General features: G+C 51.1%; 2 protein-coding genes across 6 annotated transcripts in view; both read left to right on the top strand.

Annotated features, from left to right (window-relative positions):
- The window catches only part of LOC119979371 (pleckstrin homology domain-containing family G member 5-like), a 146360-nt gene extending 145247 nt beyond the window's left edge, over positions 1 to 1113 (top strand). For all 5 annotated transcript variants that reach the window (XM_038821501.1, XM_038821498.1, XM_038821500.1 and 2 more), the window contains one exon: positions 766 to 1113. In XM_038821501.1, the coding sequence (XP_038677429.1) occupies positions 766 to 775 (10 nt within the window). In that variant the 3' untranslated portion in view covers positions 776 to 1113. The remainder of the gene's footprint in view (positions 1 to 765) is intronic.
- Positions 1114 to 1827: 714 nt separating this feature from the next.
- Positions 1828 to 18980, top strand: part of LOC119979373 (tumor necrosis factor receptor superfamily member 1A-like) — a 51331-nt gene continuing 34178 nt past the window's right edge. Inside the window, exon 1 of the mRNA XM_038821503.1 lies at positions 1828 to 2780. Coding sequence (XP_038677431.1) covers positions 2727 to 2780 — 54 coding nt within the window. The 5' untranslated portion in view covers positions 1828 to 2726. The remainder of the gene's footprint in view (positions 2781 to 18980) is intronic.

The following is an 18980-nucleotide window of genomic DNA, read 5'->3' as shown; positions in this document are numbered from 1 at the left end:
TTGGGTGTGATGTTCACCATATCCCCCATAATGTACGTTCACTAATCCCTCCGATGCCTGCCTCTCATCACCTTGTGTCTGCCTCTTCCCCACCATTAGCCCCACTGAAATCTCCCCCCTTTCCCCCGATATTTGGCTCCTCACTTGATCCCCCCTCTAGGTGTCTCGCTCCAGAGCCTAATTGTTCCTCTTCCCTGACAGGTGCTTACTCTCTCCCCTGAGATGTCTTCCTCTCCTCCTCCACCCCCCCCCCCCCCTCGCCCCAGTTGATGTCCTTCCCAGATTTCACTTCCCCCTTCCCGAGATGCTTTGTGTCCCCACTCTTCACCCCTCCGCAGTTGGCCCTTTCTCAGGTGTCTCCCTCTACCCAAAGATGTCATTCACCCTCCACCCTGCCCCAGATAGCATCATTCCGCCCCCCCCCCCCACCCCCCCCCATTGCAATTTCCACCCGGCAGAGGATATGCTTCCAATTGCACCCTCTCCCAAATCCTCCCCACACCCCATAACTCTCCCCACCCCTAAAGTGTCTTCCAACTCTGCTCCTCACACCTGACAGCTTTGTGCTATTCGACATAAACTCCATACACCACAACAAAGGATGCCATTCAGCCCAGTGCCTCACTGAAACGTGGATCTGATTAGCTGCTTTGCTGATCTATTCCCCTCTCCCTGCAATTTTTTCTTATTAGTTGTATAACGCTGAGATGTTCTAATTTGTTCCCTCTCTCAGTCCCTAACAGTCCCTCTCTCCTTCATTAACAGGGAAGTGTAGCCCGCATTTACTGGGTATGAGCAGTGGGACCTGGAATTCAAATGGACGGACTGGCGTGGAACTTGAACTCTGACCTCCTGAGGTACCGGTCGCCGCAGTCCATGAAGCATTCCTGCACATGCTCAGAATGGAACTCGGAATGATGTCTAAGCTCGTAGACCCATTATAGACTGAGCAATCAAGGCGAAGAGGGAGGCAACAAGTGAACATGAACTTCTATTATTGGGAGTGACAAAAGCATTGGTCAGGCTGGTGACCTGTCCCAATCATTGCTCTTCCTGAGAATCAAAAACGCACTGTATTATTTAGATCTATAAAATCACCCATGATCAACAGGACCTGGGCTGTCCATTCTTTATCATAAGGCTAAGAAAAGGAACTAAAATGTTTGAATTGCATGTCCTTTGCCCTCCCCTCTCCCTTCCCCTCCTCACCCTTCCTCTTCCCACTTTCTGTATTGACCAGTCTCAGCTCTCTCTTCTCCAATCTCCTTCCCTTCTTCCTCTCCCCACTCCCCTCTTTCTCCCTCTGTCTTCCCCTTCCCTCTTTTATTCTGTTTCGTTCCTTCCACTCCTCTGCTCTATTCTTCCCTTTTCCCCATTCCCATCCCTCCCTCCCAAACAGTCATAGATTGGACAAGGGCAGGCACTGACCAGCGTGTGGCTGTGTCAGCTATGAGCTCATTTATCTGTGCAATGAGCATGGGGGCGATGGAGACTGAAGGGTAAGTTTCCCTGCTGGGATCCTCAATAGACTCAGCAGTAGACTGAGGCTGCAAAGGACATCCTGTCACAGGTACCGTGTCCAGGTTCCATTCTCAGTTTCTAGTCAGTTAGCTGGTCTCTAAGTGTGATGTGGAGATGCCGGCGTTGGACTGGGGTGAGCACAGTAAGAAGTCTTACAACACCAGGTTAAAGTCCAACAGGTTTGTTTCAAACACGAGCTTTCGGAGCACGGCTCCTTCACCTGAAGAAGGAGCCGTGCTCCGAAAGCTCGTGTTTGAAACAAACCTGTTGGACTTTAACCTGGTGTTGTAAGACTTCTTACTGGTCTCTAAGTGGGCAGAAGAGTGCTCCATGGCGGACTCAGACCGCAGAGCTGGACCTCCCAAATAGTGCCCCCGATCGGCCATGCGCCCGCCTCGGACCGCCCGCCCAAAATTAGCCCGGTGCTGTATAAGGCCCCCCCTGCCCTCCGATCGGCCCGCCCCCAACCATGAAGGCCGCGGACTGAGTCTGCAGCCGCCACACTAGTATCCCAACCGGCAGGACCATGTTAGACCCACGCCGTCGGGAATTTGGTCAGTCGGGAGCGGAGAATGGCGGGGCGGGCCTCCAGCAATGGCGGGGTAAGCCTCCCTCCATTTGTATCTCTATGTCTCTCTCACTCTCCAACTCCCTCTGTTACTGTTCCTGTGTCACATGTCAATCTCTTTCTCTCCTTTTCTCTTCCCCTGCATCCCTCACTCTCTTTCCCCCTGTGTCTGTTTATATTTTTAATTTTGCTCCATCGCCTTTCGTTTTTCTCACGATCACTCCCGTTCTCAGTTTACCTACCTGTCTTTGCCGCTCTGTACTTTTCCATTTCTCCCTGTGCCTGTGTGGGATCGTTTTTCCTCTCTTAGTCAGGTGAGCTATCATTCTATCTCATCCATTACACGTCGTCACTCATCTGCCCCTGCCTCTACTGGCTCTCTCAATTCCTTGACCTCTAAACCAGCTTGCCTGCCGCTCTCTCTATGGTCATGATCTCCATAAGCATCTCTGCTTGTGGTTCTGCCTCTTCCTGTTTCCTCCCCTGCGCCCACTGCCTGTTACTTAATCATATTTGTATCTCAGTACACAAATTGATTCGGTAAAGTATTGTTCTGAGAAGTGTGTGCACTGGATTCAAAAACGGCGTCACCTAGACTCTGAGAATCAGTCCCAAGCTGAAGCTGGAACTCAGCACCATGAGGGTTGAGTTTGGACCAGGGAGGCAAAGCTGGGCGTGGATCTGGATTGGGGTGAGTTAATGAGGCTGAATATGGGAGCAGGAACTGGGGTAACGTTGGGAGTGAAAACCAGGAACAGAAACTGGAGTCAAAAGCAAAATACCGCGGATGATGGAAATCTGAAATAAAGACAAAAACTGCTGGAAAACCTCAGCAGATCTGGCAGAACGTGTGCTGAGAGAAACCGAGTAATGTTTCGAGTCCGCATGACTTCTTCACAGTGCGTACTGAAGAAATCATGCTGACTCAAATGTCTCTCCGCAGGTGCTGAATTTTTCTAGCATTTTCCGTTTTTATTTCAGAAACTGGAGTCATTGCTTTACTTGTAGAGCTGGCAAAATAAGTTTCATCACTTGGTTTAACTTTTAGTTAATTCCATCTTTTTTTTAACAAAGTGACCTCCCTCCCATACCTGCTGGGTGGAGATCGGGCTTTTTCTGTTATTGTTACCTCCACGAATATTTGCGACTTTTGCAATGATGTGCTTTCACATGGTTTACATAGTTCAGTGAACCATTTATAACCGCAGGAAGCTTTCTTGAGAAATCGGTCCCTTAAACTTGTGGTCTCATTGTTTCTATTTTTCAACGGGAGGTTATGATCTAAGTATTTTAGTGCTGAGGTGGGGATCAGGTTTTTTTTTGTTTTTTTAAAATTTTGTGTACCCAAATCATTTTTTCCAATTAAGGGGCAATTTAGCTTGGCCAATCTACCTACCCTGCACATCTTTTTTTTGGGGGGGGGGGGGGGGGTGTGTGTGTGAGACCCACGCAGATATGGGGAGAATGTTCAAACTCCACACAGACTGTGGCCCAGGGCCGGGATCGAACCCGGGTCCTCCGTGGCATGAGGCAACAGTGCTAACTACTGCGCCACCGTGCCACCTTGTGGGGATCAAGTTGATGCAGAGAACACATGAGAGAGGATTGAATTCTTATCCCCAGGCATATGCAAATATGCTACTTCAGAAAAGAGTTCTGTTCAGACCTGGCATGGTGTGAAGAGAGCCCGCATTGTTGTGCTAAACAACTGTAATACTCCATGGAGCTGATATACTCCCTGAAATGGCAGCTGTATTATTTTGGACCCAAACAATGCAGTTCAGAAATCGGCGAGTTATTTTAAAATCAGAGAGCCCAAACATATTCTCTAAGGTGATTAAATGGGTGAAACCTCAGTGATTTGCTTTTGTGCTGATTCCAAGTTGCTTGATGCCAATCTGGAAACCACATTACCCCTGCTGACACTGTGAAAGTGAATTAAAGTGAGACAATCAAACTGGCAGTAAACTGAACACGCATAGTTTGGTCATTGTGGTTCACTATTTCCAACCTGAATTGAATTAAGTTGGTTTAGTGAGCACTGTGACCAAGAATTGGGGCAGGGAGCAAGGCCCTCTGGGTTGTGTGGGAGGACAGACCCTTATCTTGAGTCAGGTCGAAGGACAAGCAAACTCAGGCTAAGTGTGAGGATAGGACCCTGCCTCGGCCTACATGTGAGGAAAGAGCCATGCCTCGAGCTGGGTGTGAGGTCAGACCTCTGCCTGGAGCTGGGTGGGAGGACAGGACCCTGCCTTAGGCTGGGTGAGAGGAAGACCCAGGCCTCTGGCTGAGTGAGGACAGGCCCCTGCCTCAAGCTGAGTATGAGGACAGGCCCCTGCCTCGGGCTGGGTGTGAGGACAGGACCCTGCCTCAGGCTGTATGTGAGGACAGGCCGCTACTTCAGGCTGGGTGTGAGGACAGGCCCCTGCCTTGAGCTGAGTGTGAGGGAAGACACCTGCCTTGAACTGGGTGTGAGGACAGGCCCCTGCCTTGAGCAGAGTGTGAGGGCAGGCACCCACCTCGGGCATGGGTGTGAAAACTGGCCCGGCTTGTCTCGGACTGGGTGTGAGGACAGAGCCATGCCTCAGGCATTGATGTGAGGACAGGCCCCTGCCTCGAGCATGGGTGTGAGGATCAGCCTGACCTTGCGCGGGCATGGGTGAGAGAACAGGCCCCTGCCTCAGACTTAGTTGAGGACAGGTCCCTGCCTCGGGCTGGGTGTGAGGAGAGGCCCAACTCTGCCTTGGTAATCGGTGTGAAGACAGGCCCCCTGCCTCAGGCTGTGCATAAGGACAGGTCCCTGCCTCAGGCTGGGTTTAAGGACAGGCCCCTGCCTCAGGCTGGGTGTAAGGACAGACCTCTGCCTCAGGCTGTGTATAAGGACAGGCCCCTGCCTCAGGCTGTGCATAAGGACAGGCCCCTGCCTCAGACTGTGCATAAGGACAGGCCCCTGCCTCAGGCTGTGCGTAAGGACAGGCCCCTGCCTCAGGCTGTGCGTAAGGACAGGCCCCTGCCTCAGGCTGTGCGTAAGGACAGGCCCCTGCCTCAGGCTGTGCGTAAGGACAAGCCCCTGCCTCAGGCTGGGTGTAAGGACAGGCCCCTGCCTCAGGCTGGGTGTAAGGACAGGCCCCTGCCTCAGGCTGGGTGTAAGGACAGGCCCCTGCCTCAGGCTGGGTGTAAGGACAGGCCCCTGCCTCAGGCTGTGCGTAAGGACAGGCCCCTGCCTCAGACTGGGTGTAAGGACAGGCCCCTGCCTCAGGCTGTGCGTAAGGACAGGCCCCTGCCTCAGGCTGTGCGTAAGGACAGGCCCCTGCCTCAGACTGTGCATAAGGACAGGCCCCTGCCTCAGGCTGGGTGGAAGTACAGGCCCCTGCCTCAGGCTGGCGGAAGGACAGGCCCCTGCCTCAGACTGTGCATAATGACAGGCCCCTGCCTCAGGCTGGGTGGAAGGACAGGCCCCTGCCTCAGGCTGTGCGTAAGGACAGGCCCCTGCCTCAGGCTGGGTGTAAGGACAGGCCCCTGCCTCAGGCTGTGTGTAAGGACAGGCCCCTGCCTCAGGCCGTGTGTTTGGGTACACAGAAACAGGAGGAGGCCATCTCCTGATCCTGTTCTGTCATTCCATGAAATTTTGGTTGATTTGTAAGCTAACTCTGTATTTGCCCCCATTTCCTGTATTTTAATAGAAATGCATACATTTTTGATTGAAAGTTATACAATTGAGCCAGAATCAATTTCCGCTGGCTATACATTTCCAATCTTCTACCACCCTCTGTACAAGTGTTCTTCAAGTTCCTTCCTAAAAGTTCTGGCTCTAAATGCCCTTTTGTTCCAGATCCCAATCAGCAGAAATAATTTTCTGCCCAATATCCATTCCCTTATATTTCCAAAACTTTTCTCAAATCACCCCTCAGCTTCTGAATTTCAGGGAATTATAACCGTTATTTGTGCAATTTTGCCTTCTAATTCTATCTTTCTCGGGCGGCATGGTGGCGCAGTGGTTAGCACCACTGCCTCACAGTGCCAAGGACCCAGATTCGATCTCAGCCCTGGGTCACTGTTCATGTGGAGTTTGCATATTCTCCCTGTGTCTGCATGGGTCTCGCCCCCACAACCCAAAGATGTGCAGTGTAGGTGAATTGGCCACGCTAAATTGCCCCTTGTGGGAAAAAAAATTGGGTACTCTAATTTTTTTTTAATTTCTATCCTTCCAGTCGTTATTATTCCAATATATTTATGCATTCCTCCCTCTATCCTTCCTGAGCTGTGGTAGCCAGAACTGCTCATACAGTTTCCCTCTATCCTTCCTGAGCTGTGATAGCCAGAACTGCTCATCAGTTTCAGCTGTGGTGTAACCAGGACTATGTGAAACTGAGGCTGGGATCAACTAGTCGCATTGCGCCCAAAAAGCAGCACTGCGCAACATCATCTGTAGATGCCGGGGTTCCCACTTCCGGAATCTACCTAGCTCGCCACACCTCGCGAACTGAGCAGGATCACTTTCTGGCAAATCAGTATATTAGAGTAAGACAGCTAGTCTCGCTCCCAATACGCATTCCCGAGATCTAACCAAAGCGTGGTATCGAACTCCCTCCCCTTGGAGACCTTGGGTGAATGCTGTTCAGTGCTGGTCTCCGCAAACGAGGACCAGACGGAATGGCAATCATGGGGGGGTCTCCCAGAGGACTGGAGGCTCCCAGGTGCATTCCCTCTGGGCAGGGTGGCAGCCTTGCACTGCTGGTTGCAGCCGGGCACCTGGCACTGCCAGGAACAGATGCCACCTGAGTGCCAGCCTGGCACTGCCAAGGTATCCAGGTGGCAGGGGCACTGCAAGGGTGCCAGGCTGGCATTTTTTGCACGGAGGTGATCGGACCGAGGTGTGCCCTACGCAGATGGGGAGGGGGAGGCGGGAACTGCTTATAGAGAGTTGGGGCTTGGGGGATGTTCAGGGATTGTGTCAGGGGCCTGAGAGTTTGGGGTGCCATTGAAAAATGGTGTTCCGAATTCTCACTGCGCTGAGAGCTCACCGAGCAGAGCTCCTCAGTGAAGAAAATGGGGCTAAGTACTGCCTCATCGGGGAGTTCCCCACTGAGGCCCCTGATCTACTGGGAAGCTCTGAGCGCCGGGAAACACCTGGCTAATCTCGCGCTACAGGACTCTGACCGCATTCGGGTAGATCGCGCTCTGGAGCATGACCTCTACTCCTTTGTATTCTAATCATCTAGATGTACAGACCAGAAGTGCATTAACCTTTGTATTGATTTTCTGTATCTGTTCCTGACATTTTCATGATCTTGGTACCTGGGCCTCCAATATTTATAGCTTTTCACCATTTAGAAAGTACTTGTTCTACTATTTTTAGGTGCAAGGTTGATACGCCCTCACATTTGCCTACACTGAAATCTATTTGCCACAATTTGCCCTTTTCTTTTGGGACAGTTGTGTGAGTGTCGACTTCTACCTATAGCCTGTGATTTATGAACTGTCTAATTTGTAATTGCATTGTTTGCCTGTTTTTAAATTTGAAACAAAACGTATGGAAAGTATTTGTTTTTTTGGAAACTGAGAATGCCCTGACTTAACAAACAGCAAGTTGTGAGGGGCGAACATGAACTGAACAGCTTCAGATGACAAGATATGGAGGAAAGTTTCAGAACAATGATCTGATAATTTTGCTTCGTCTGCATATTTCCTCTGGTCTCTGGCTAGCTTCACTCATGAGGACTTTGGGCTCCTGGACATGTTGCCCACACCTGCGGTTCCCATACCAGGCATGACATATCTACCTACCATTGCCCCATGTGACTCTGCGCTTGGCAGATGGGCGTTTTCCTGGGCAGAGTGGTGGGGTACGACAGGAAGATTGAACACCCGGGCTAACAGCGGCAAACTGAGACTGTGGGGAAAACAAATTGAAACAAGGAAGGGTGTGAGGATGGGTGTAGAATGGAGCCCAAGAACCCCCAATTGTTCAATAAAATGTTATACCTGAATTGAAAATCGCACCAAACAAGAAAGCACCTGCAATCCCCTGCCCACCCTACTCTCTCACAAACTCTTCCCATTGATTTAACATCCTGAGCTCCCATTATCCAATACTCTGTGGCAGGAGTGTTGGATCAATGAATGAATCCTGATGTTCCAGAGACCCATTGATACATGAACCATCCTGTTTACAGTCAGCAATTCATCCAACGCCTGATCCTGCTCCTGATAGGATATTTCTGCTGTTTTGCTGGTTTCTGAGTGCACAGGCTCATGAGCCCTGCCCCCAGACTAAGATTACCTAGTTTACAGGAAATGTAAAACCCTGCTTTATAAATCTTGACCAACTTCGAACAAACGGGGGCGGGGTTACCCACCCCGAACAAACGGGGGCGGGGTTACCCACCCCGGACCAGGGACTTGCGTTAAGCCCCTATTAATTCTGAATCCTTACTCAGTGATTCCAGGTCTGTCATTCTCTCTTGAACTGAAATTTACACGTCAGTGTCATTTGAAGATTTCAAAATTATTCAGGGAATTGGCAAAACTGATCAAAAGCAAATGGTGTGCTGAGGGTGAAATGTCAAAAGGAGAAATCAGTAAGAGGGGAGATGAAAATAAGATGGTGGGGGGGGGGGGGGGGTGTATAAGCAGGCAGTGTAAATGGGGTCAGGAGAAAATCGGATGTTCAAGACCTAGTCTGTCTCATATGAGGAGGCAACGTGTGGTGCAGGATTCCATCTTCCGAGGGTGTGTAGAAAGTATTGCTGCTTTAGAGAGTCACCTTTTTAAACAAATAGTCTGGTTGTGTAACGGTTAGTTTCCTCACATTCTGGAGCATCTCTGGGTCAGTATTTACATAACTGGTTCCTGCAGGCACTGCAGCTGAGAAGTAGACAATTAACTGCGTCACCATTGACAGAAACAGTCTTACAGTCCTATAAAGTATCTAAATACAACCCTGCACTAATTCACCCTCCCCGACTGGCCTGGTATTTCCTCTTTGAATTTGTACAAAATATTTACTAAAATTAGTGAGCGAAACTCGAACAGGTGCCAGTGTCCTCATGAAATACTCCCAGGGCTGGTACAGCAAGGATTACATACAGAATACAACTCTTTACTGTTCCATCAAATATTCTCATGTTCGATACTGAATGTTCCGTTACTGTCCTCATCAAATTTTTCCAAGGTAGGTACAGCACAGGTTGGATACAGAGTAAAGCTCCCTCTACATTGCCCCATCAAATAATTGCAAGAAAGGTACAGAAGAGGTTGATACAGTGTAAAACACAGTCATCAGTGAATCTGATAGTTTTACTAGAATATCAACTGTTGTGCCAGGCACCATTTTGGTCTGAGCAGGTAGTTTATACTGTTTGTCATTTCCATTTGTGAAGAAGTGTCATACTTCGGTGTAAGACTCTTCCATTTGCCAGACGGAGGACACTGATTGGGGCAGGAATCAATTCCAAGATCCTGAGGTCAGAGTTTGAGATTTTCTGCAGTTTGCCAAGGCTCCTTCAACAACACCGGCCAAGCCCATGGCCAGCATCACCGTCGATGGATAAGGGCATCAGGCACGTGGCTACCTGCAAGTTCCCATCCAAAATGCACTTCACCCTGACTTGGAAATATATTACCATTCCTTCATTGTTGCTGGGTTAAAATCTTGGCAAGCCCTCCCAATATCTCTGTGGTGTGCCTATACCACACCCATTGCAGCAGCACAGGAGGTAACTCACTATCATCTTCTCCAGGGCAATCAGGGATGGAGGATACATGTTGACACTGCTGGCAAGTCCAATATTCTGTGAATTAGATAAAAATAAAAGTCAGAACCTAAAATAACTAATCTCTCTGAGAAATCTACGTAAATAACTTTGTCATCAGGATTTTGAGAGGTGTGTTCAGATTCGGGGTGATGCGGAGGGTTGATGTGTGGGTGAGGACAGTAGGGTTGAAGTAAAATTGGGTTCAGGGTTGGGGTGAGGATCAAGGTAAGGGTAAGGATCGAGTGAGAGCTGGAGGTCGGAGTGAAGATAGACTGGGGAAATTTCTGGGGTGCTGTGTTTGATAAATGGGTGGTTAGGTGTGCCTATCTAATTTGATCAGCCTGTGGTTTCCCATAATGTTCCCTCCCTGGGTTAATGTGACAGTTGATTTTATAGCAGCTGATCATTGAGATAACCTTCCACTAACCAGCCTAATCTTCCTTTCTTATGCAAACTGCCCAATTGTGCTTGATGCAGATTGGGCATAGAACAAAGAGGCCAACCAGTGCTGTTGATACTTCTATTGGCCTCAATACCCTTGGAATGGCATGTTCCTGCTCAAAATCAGCTGAAATGCCCATTCGGGTAAAGGGGGGTAATGCTTACTTTTTAAATTCATATGAAGGAGCTGGCACCTAAGAACTGGAGCCCTGAGTTAGTTCAGGGAGGGAGGGAGGGGGAGGGGGGGGGGGGGGAGATTTGCCAAGCTACAGCAGTGAGTCAGTGCACAGCAGGAGATCTCACATGAACATCTCTGATTGTGTGTGTGTATGTGAGTGGAGATAAAAGGTCTTTGCAACCCTGTGTCAGGACAGGAACCCACACTGAAAAGTATCATGACCTACTTTATCGAGAGTGTGTTAAGCAGCTGTTTGTAGTTGGGAGATGGCTCAGAAGGTTTGTTTCACCAAATTCACCTCCAATTTGCTCCCAGCATGGTAGGACCACAAGTTCTAGCTCATTAGGTAGTGGGGAGGGGATGGTTAAGAGTGAGGGATGGTTTCACTGGACAGGCTTCACCTGCCACATGGTTCCACAAGGGAATCACCCTCCAATAGCCTTCCCACAAGACAACACAAATTGTGACAGTTTATTTAGCAGAGCCAGACACAACCCTGTTTTCATCCAAGATTCATGGTCACATATTTTCACACAGTGAGATCACCAGACCAGCAACAGAAAACCTGAAATTGTCCCCGTAATCCAACTCAACTTTAGCCCCAAATGACACTGGATGAGATCAACTAATTCAACGCAGGCCAGAAGTGGAGCCTGGGCCATTGCTGCTTTGTGTGTGCTGCAGTAACTCACTGGGTGAAGTCTTTACTGAAGACGATAATTAGCATCTAAAATTGAACCGGGGGGTTCCCCATTTACAGATCTCAGTCATCCCAAATTTTCAATGGGCACATAGAGGAGAAAATGTCTTTGGAATGGGGTGAATTCCGGGACTGAGGAAAGAGAGCTCCTGGGCAGGATGTGGGGCAGAATTTAGTTCCTGGGTTGGGTAGAAGGACTGGGTTCCTGAGCTGGGATTGGGAAGGAATGGATTCCGTGGGGGAGAGGAGGGTGGGATGCAGTGTGGCCAGGAGCAGGTTCTTGGGCCAGGCGTGGGGAAGAGTTGTGGAGACAGGTTCCTGGGGCAAGGGGGGTATTGGAATGGGGGCTTGGGGAAGTTTCTGGAGCCCCTCAAACCTTGAGGTCTATGCAGCAGACCCCACCCCAGTCACGTGGCAGATATAACCACCTTGCTCAACTATAACAACTGCATCCTCATCTCGACTGACTGCCCTCTCTTTTTACCCTTCCCCCTTTGTTGCAGTTCTCTCATTATGCACAACGTACCCCTCAAGTGTGCGTACATGATTGTATGGTAGCCTGCTTGTTCCATGTTGAATTAAGCATGTTGGAAAAACAACAGAAAAGGGAACCTTGGTTTTTAAGAACAATATGACTCATAGTTTCAATTCCTTGGGCACAATTTCTGACATATTGTTCAATTAATGTGGGAAGAATGAGGAATTATTATTTTAAAATAAATTTAGAGTATCAATTTTTGTTTCCCAATTAAGGGTTAATTTAGAGTGGCCAATCCACCTACCCTCCACATCTTTATGTTGTGGGGGTGAGATCCACGCAGACACAGGGAGAATGTGCAAACTCCACATGGACAATGACCCTGAGCCGGGATCAAACCTGGGACCTCGGCGTCGTGAGGCTGCAGTGCCATTGTGCCGCCCTAGGAATGAGGAATTATAAAGGGATAGAAAATTGGCAGCGGGAATGGGAGTATGTATAAATATTACTCAGATTAATTCACTGAATAATACAAGGGATCATACTGCTAATGCCTCAATTTAACATCTCTTTTCCCACCAGCAAGGAACACACCTGCCCCCCCCCCCCCCCCCCCCCCACCAAACTGTGTGGGTTTGTCAGCAGCATGGAACACCCCCACCCCCACCCCCACCCCCACCCACCCCGGCAAACTGTGTGGGTGTGCCAGCAGCATGGGGTGGTTTGAATGGGAAATCCCGTTGACAAGCGACAGGAGTAGCACTCCCTCACAACTGCCTCCACAACAAAGGAGCACTCCCTCACTCCTACCTCCACAGATAATGGGGTGCTACCTCATTACTGCCTCCACAGTCAATGGAGCGCTCCCTCACTACTGCCTCCACAACAATGGAGCGCTACCTCATCACTGCCTCCACAGTCAATGGAGCGCTCCCTCACTACTGCCTCCACAACAATGGAGCACCCCCTCACTACTGCCTCCATAGATAATCGAGCACTTCCTCACTACTGCCTCCACAGACAATGGAGCGTTCCCTCACTACTGCCTCCACAACAATGGAGCACTCCCTCACTACTCCCTCCACAGACAATGGAGCACCCCCTCACTACTGCCTCCACAGACAATGGAGCACCCCCTCACTACTGCCTCCACAGACAATGGAGCGTTCCCTCACTACTGCCTCCACAACAATGGAGCGTTCCCTCAGTACTGCCTCCACAGACAATGGAGCACTCCCTCACTACTGCCTCCACAGATAATGGAGCACTCCCTCACTACTGCCTCAACAATGGAGCACTCCCTCACTACTGCCTCCACAGACAATGGAGCACTCCCTCACTACTGCCTCCACAGAAAATGGAGCGATCCCTCACTACTGCCTCCACAACAATGGAGTGTTTCCTCACTACTGCCTCCACAGACAATGGAGCGCTCCCTCACTACTGCCTCCACAACAACGGAGCGTTCCCTCACTACTGCCTCCACAGACAATGGAGCGCTCCCTCACTACTGCCCCCACAGACAATGGAGCACCCCCTCACTACTGCCTCCATGGATAATGGAGCACTCCCTCACTACTGCCTCCACAGACAATGGAGCACTCCCTCACTACTGCCTCCACAGACAATGGAGTGCTCCCTCATTACTCCCTCCACAGACAATGGAGCACTCCCTCACTACTGCCTCCACAGACAATGGAGTGCTCCCTCACTACTGCCTCCACAGACAATGGAGTGCTCCCTCACTACTGCCTCCACAGACAATGGAGCACTCCCTCACTACTGCCTCCACAGACAATTGAGTGCTCCCTCACTACTCCCTCCACAGACAATGGAACACTCCCTTACTACTGCCTCCACACACAATGGAGCGTTCCCTCACTACTACCTCCACAGACAATGGAGCGTTCCCTCACTACTGCCTCCACAGACAATGGAGCACTCCCTCACTACTGCCTCCACAACAACGGAGCGTTCCCTCACTACTGCCTCCACAGACAATGGGGCGTTCCCTCACTACTGCCTCCACAGACAATGGAGCGTTCCCTCACTACTCCCTCCACAGGCAATGGAGCACTCCCTCACTACTGCCTCCACAACAATGGAGCGTTCCTTCACTACTGCCCCCACAGACAATGGAGCGTTCCCTCACTACTGCCTCCACAACAATGGAGCACTCCCTCACTCCTGCCTCCACAGACAATGGAGTGTTCCCTCACTACTGCCTCCACAACAATGGAGCATTCCCTCACTACTGCCTCCACAACAATGGAGCACTCCCTCACTCCTGCCTCCACAGACAATGGAGCACTCCCTCACTACTGCCTCCACAGACAATGGAGCGTTCCCTCTCTACTGCCTCCACAACAATGGAGCACTTCCTCACTACTGCCTCCACAGACAATGGAGTGTTCCCTCACTACTGCCTCCACAACAATGGAGCACTCCCTCACTCCTGCCTCCACAGACAATGGAGCACTCCCTCACTCCTGCCTCCACAGACAATGGAGCGCCTCCTCACTCCTGCCTCCACAGACAATGGAGCGTTCCCTCACTCCTGCCTCCACAGACAATGGAGTGTTCCCTCACTACTGCCTCCACAACAATGGAGCGCTCCCTTGCTACTGCCTCCACAGACAATTGAGCGTTCCCTCACTACTGCCTCCACAGACAATTGAGCGTTCCCTCACTACTGCCTCCACCACAATGGAGCACCCCCTCACTACTGCCTCCACAGACAATGGAGTGCTCCCTCACTACTGCCTCCACAGACAATGGAGCGCTCCCTCACTACTGCCTCCACAGACAATGGAGTGCTCCCTCACTACTGCCTCCACGGACAATGGAGGGTTCCCTCACTACTGCCTCCACAGACAATGGAGCGCTCCCTCACTACTGCCTCCACAGACAATGGAGTTCTCCCTCACTACTGCCTCCACGGACAATGGAGGGTTCCCTCACTACTGCCTCCACAGACAATGGAGCGCTCCCTCACTACTGCCTCCACCACAATGGAGTGCTCCCTCACTACTGCCTCCACAGACAATGGAGTGCTCCCTCACTACTGCCTCCACGGACAATGGAGGGTTCCCTCACTACTGCCTCCACAGACAATGGAGCGTTCCCTCACTACTCCCTCCACAGACAATGGAGCGTTCCCTCACTACTACCTCCACAGACAATGGAGTGCTCCCTCACTACTACCTCCACAGACAATGGAGCGCTCCCTCACTACTGCCCCCACAGACAATGGAGCGTTCCCTCACTACTGCCTCCACAGACAATGGAGTGCTCCCTCACTACTGCCTCCACAACAATGGAGCACTCCCCCACTACTACCTCCACAGACAATGGAGCGCTCCCTCACTACTGCCCCCACAGACAATGGAGCGTTCCCTCACTACTGCCTCCACAGATAATGGAGCGCTCCCTCACTACTGCCTCCACAACAATGGAGCGCTCCCTCACTACTGCCCCCACAGACAATGGAGCGTTCCCTCACTACTGCCTCCACAGATAATGGAGCGCTCCCTCACTACTGCCTCCACAACAATGGAGCACTCCCTCACTACTGCCTCCACAGACAATGGAGCGCTCCCTCACTACTGCCTCCACAACAATGGAGCGCTCCCTCACTACTGCCTCCACAGATAATGGAGCGTTCCCTCACTACTGCCTCCACAACAATGGAGTGCTCCCTCACTACTCCCTCCACAGACAATGGAGCATTCCCTCACTACTGCCTCCACAGACAATGGAACGTTCCCTCACTACTGCCTCCACAGACAATGGAGTGCTCCCTCACTACTCCCTCCACAGACAATGGAACGTTCCCTCACTACTGCCTCCACAGACAATGGAGCACTCCCTCACTACTGCCTCCACAGATAATGGAGTGCTCCCTCACTACTGCCTCCACAATCAATAAAACACTCCCTGAGTACTGCCTCCTCTGACATTCCCTTGGTGTCAGCCTGGATTAAGTACTTGATTCACCCCTGATACCAATGAGCTATTAGTTGCTGAATTAGTGTTATATAATTTTTCTGTGAAATGGGTTTTGAGCACAATCTGACACTTGATCTGCTTCTCTGCCAGTGACACAACCCACTTACATTTTCCATTGCTGACGTTTTTTGGTCAGTTGGCCAATCAGGAGGTTGGCTGATCATTTCTGTGAGTTACCGACAGTCTGGGAGCTGTGACGTAGCTGGCAGTCTGTGGAAATATCGGGGGTTTCCAGCAGCCAGAGACTTCTAGAATGATGTATGGGCTCTGCCCACATAGATCCCCAATAATACTTCCTCACATTGTTCACCACCTTCCATTCAGTGCTTCTCAGAAACTGTAAATCAGTTAAATTACCTCCTGAGTAACGCTGGTTCGGTGTTTCCTGAAACACTTTCCAAGCTGCAATGGGTCTATGGTAGCTGCTACATCAGGAAACTGCTTCAGATAAATGAAGTGACGGGAAATGGGGCTTCTGAGGCTGCACCTAACCGTGTACGTTCAGTAAACTCAATTCCCTAACCTACATCCCCTTTAATACACCACACATTCTGGAGCAAATGAAATACATGCAACATTCTGGTCTCACCAAACCACGGCATCCCTGTCCAGAAGGTAGTAGTGAGGTAATGCTCCATTGTTGTGGAGGCAGTAGTGAGGGAGTGCTCCATTGTTGTGGAGGCAGTAGTGAGGGAGTGCTCCATTGTTGTGGGGGCAGTAGTGAGGGAGTGCTCCATTGTTGTGGAGGCAGTAGTGAGGGAGTGCTCCATTGTTGTGGAGGCAGTACTGAGGTAGTGCTCCATTGTTATGGAGGCAGTAGTGAGGGAGTGCTCCATTGTTGTGGAGGCAGTAGTGAGGGAATGCTCCATTGTTATGGAGGCAGTAGTGACGGAGTGCTCCATTGTTGTGGAGGCAGTAGTGAGGGAACGCTCCATTGTTGTGGAGGCAGTAGTGAGGGAGTGCTCCATTGTTTGTGGAGGCAGTAGTGAGGGAACGCTCCATTGTCTGTGTGGGCAGTAGTGAGGGAGTGCTCCATTGTCTGTGGAGGCAATAGTGAGCGAACGCTCCATTATCTGTGGAGGCAGTAATGAGGGAGTGCTCCATTGTGGAGGCAGTAGTGAGGGAACGCTCCATTGTCTGTGGAGGCAGTAGTGAGGGAGTGCTCCATTATCTGTGGAGGCAGTACTGAGGGAACGCTCCATTGTCTGTGGAGGCAGTAGTGAGGGAACACTCCATTGTTGTGGGTGCAGTAGTGAGGGAGTGCTCCATTGTTGTGGAGGCAGTAGTGAGGGAGCGCTCCATTGTTGTGGGTGCAGTAGTTAGGGAACGCTCCATTGTTGTGGAGGCAGTAGTGAGGGAGTGCTCCATTGTTTGTGGAGGCAGTAGTGAGGGAACGCTCCATTGTCTGTGGGGGCAGTAGTGAGGGAGTGCTCCATTGTCTGTGGAGGCAATAGTGAGCGAACGCTCCATTATCTGTGGAGGCAGTAATGAGGGAGTGCTCCATTGTGGAGGCAGTAGTGAGGGAACGCTCCATTGTCTGTGGAGGCAGTAGTGAGGGAGTGCTCCATTATCTGTGGAGGCAGTACTGAGGGAACGCTCCATGGTCTGTGGAGGCAGTAGTGAGGGAACACTCTATTGTTGTGGGTGCAGTACTGAGGTAGTGCTCCATTGTTGTGGAGGAAGTAGTGAGGGAACGCTCCATTGTCTGTGGAGGCAGTAGTGAGGGAACGCTCCATTGTCTGTGTGGGGCAGTAGTGAGGGAACGCTCCATTGTTGTGGAGGCAGTAGTGAGGGAACGCTCCATTGTCTGTGGAGGCAGTAGTGAGGGAACGCTCCATTGTCTGTGGAGGCAGTAGTGAGGGAGTGCTCCATTATCTGTGGAGGCAGTAGTGAGGGAGCGCTCCATTGTTGTGGACGCAGTAGTGAGGGAGTGCTCCATTGTCTGTGGAGGCAGTAGTGAGGGAGCGCTCCATTGTTATGGACGCAGTAGTGAGGGAACGCTCCATTGTCTGTGGAGGCAGTAGTGAGGGACGCTCCATTATCTGTGGAGGCAGTAGTGAGGGAACGCTCCATTATCTGTGGAGGCAGTAGTGAGGGAGCGCTCCATTGTTGTGGACGCAGTAGTGAGGGAGTGCTCCATTGTTGTGGACGCAGTAGTGAGGGAACGCTCCATTGTCTGTGGAGGCAGTAGTGAGGGAATGCTCCATTGTCTGTGGAGGGAGTAGTGAGGGGGTGCTCCATTGTCTGTGGAGGGAGTAGTGAGGTAGTGCTCCATTGTTATGGAGGCAGTAGTGAGGGAACGCTCCATTGTCTGTGGAGGCAGTAGTGAGGGAATGCTCCATTATCTGTGGAGGCAGTAATGAGGGAGCACTCCATTGTTATGGAGGCAGTACTGAGGGAACGCTCCATTGTCTGTGGAGGCAGTAGTGAGGGAACGCTCCATTGTTGTGGGGGCAGTAGTGAGGGAACGCTCCATTGTCTGTGGAGGCAGTAGTGAGGGAACGCTCCATTGTCTGTGGGGGCAGTAGTGAGGGAACGCTCCATTGTCTGTGGAGGCAGTAGTGAGGGAACGCTCCATTGTCTGTGGGGGCAGTAGTGAGGGAGCGCTCCATTGTTATGGAGGCAGTAGTGAGGGAGTGCTCCATTGTTATGGAGGCAGTAGTGAGGGAGTGCTCCATTGTTGTGGAGGCAGTAGTGAGGGAACGCTCCATTGTTGTGGGGGCAGTAGTGAGGGAACGCTCCATTGTTGTGGAGGCAGTAGTGAGGTAGTGCTCCATTGTTGTGGAGGCAGTAGTGAGGGAGCGCTCCATTGTTGTGGAGGCAGTAGTGAGGGAGTGCTCCATTGTCTGTGCGGGCAGTAGTGAGGGAGCACTCCATTGTCTGTGGAGGCAGTAGTGAGGGAGTGCTCCATTGTTGTGGAGGCAGTAATGAGGTAGCGCTCCATTGTCTGTGGAGGCAGTAGTGAGGGAACGCTCCATTGTCTGTGGGGGCAGTAGTGCGGGAACGCTCCATTGCCTGTGGGGGCAGTAGTGAGGGAACACTCCATTGTTGTGGATGCAGTAATGAGGGAACGCTCCATTGGTGTGGAGGCAGTAATGAGGGAGTGCTCCATTGGTGTGGAGGCAGTAATGAGGGAGTGCTCCATTGTTGTGGAGGCAGTAAGGAGGGAGTGCTCCATTGTTGTGGATGCAGTAGTGAGGGAGTGCTCCATTATCTGTGGAGGCAGTAGTGAGGGAGTGCTCCATTATCTGTGGAGGCAGTAGTGAGGGAGTGCTCCATTGTCTGTGGAGGGAGTAGTGAGGGAACGCTCCATTGTCTGTGGAGGCAGT

Source organism: Scyliorhinus canicula, chromosome 16, assembly GCF_902713615.1.
Source record: "Scyliorhinus canicula chromosome 16, sScyCan1.1, whole genome shotgun sequence".
NCBI classification, from domain to species: Eukaryota; Metazoa; Chordata; class Chondrichthyes; order Carcharhiniformes; family Scyliorhinidae; genus Scyliorhinus; species Scyliorhinus canicula.
This window is presented reverse-complemented; position numbering and strand designations above follow the sequence as displayed.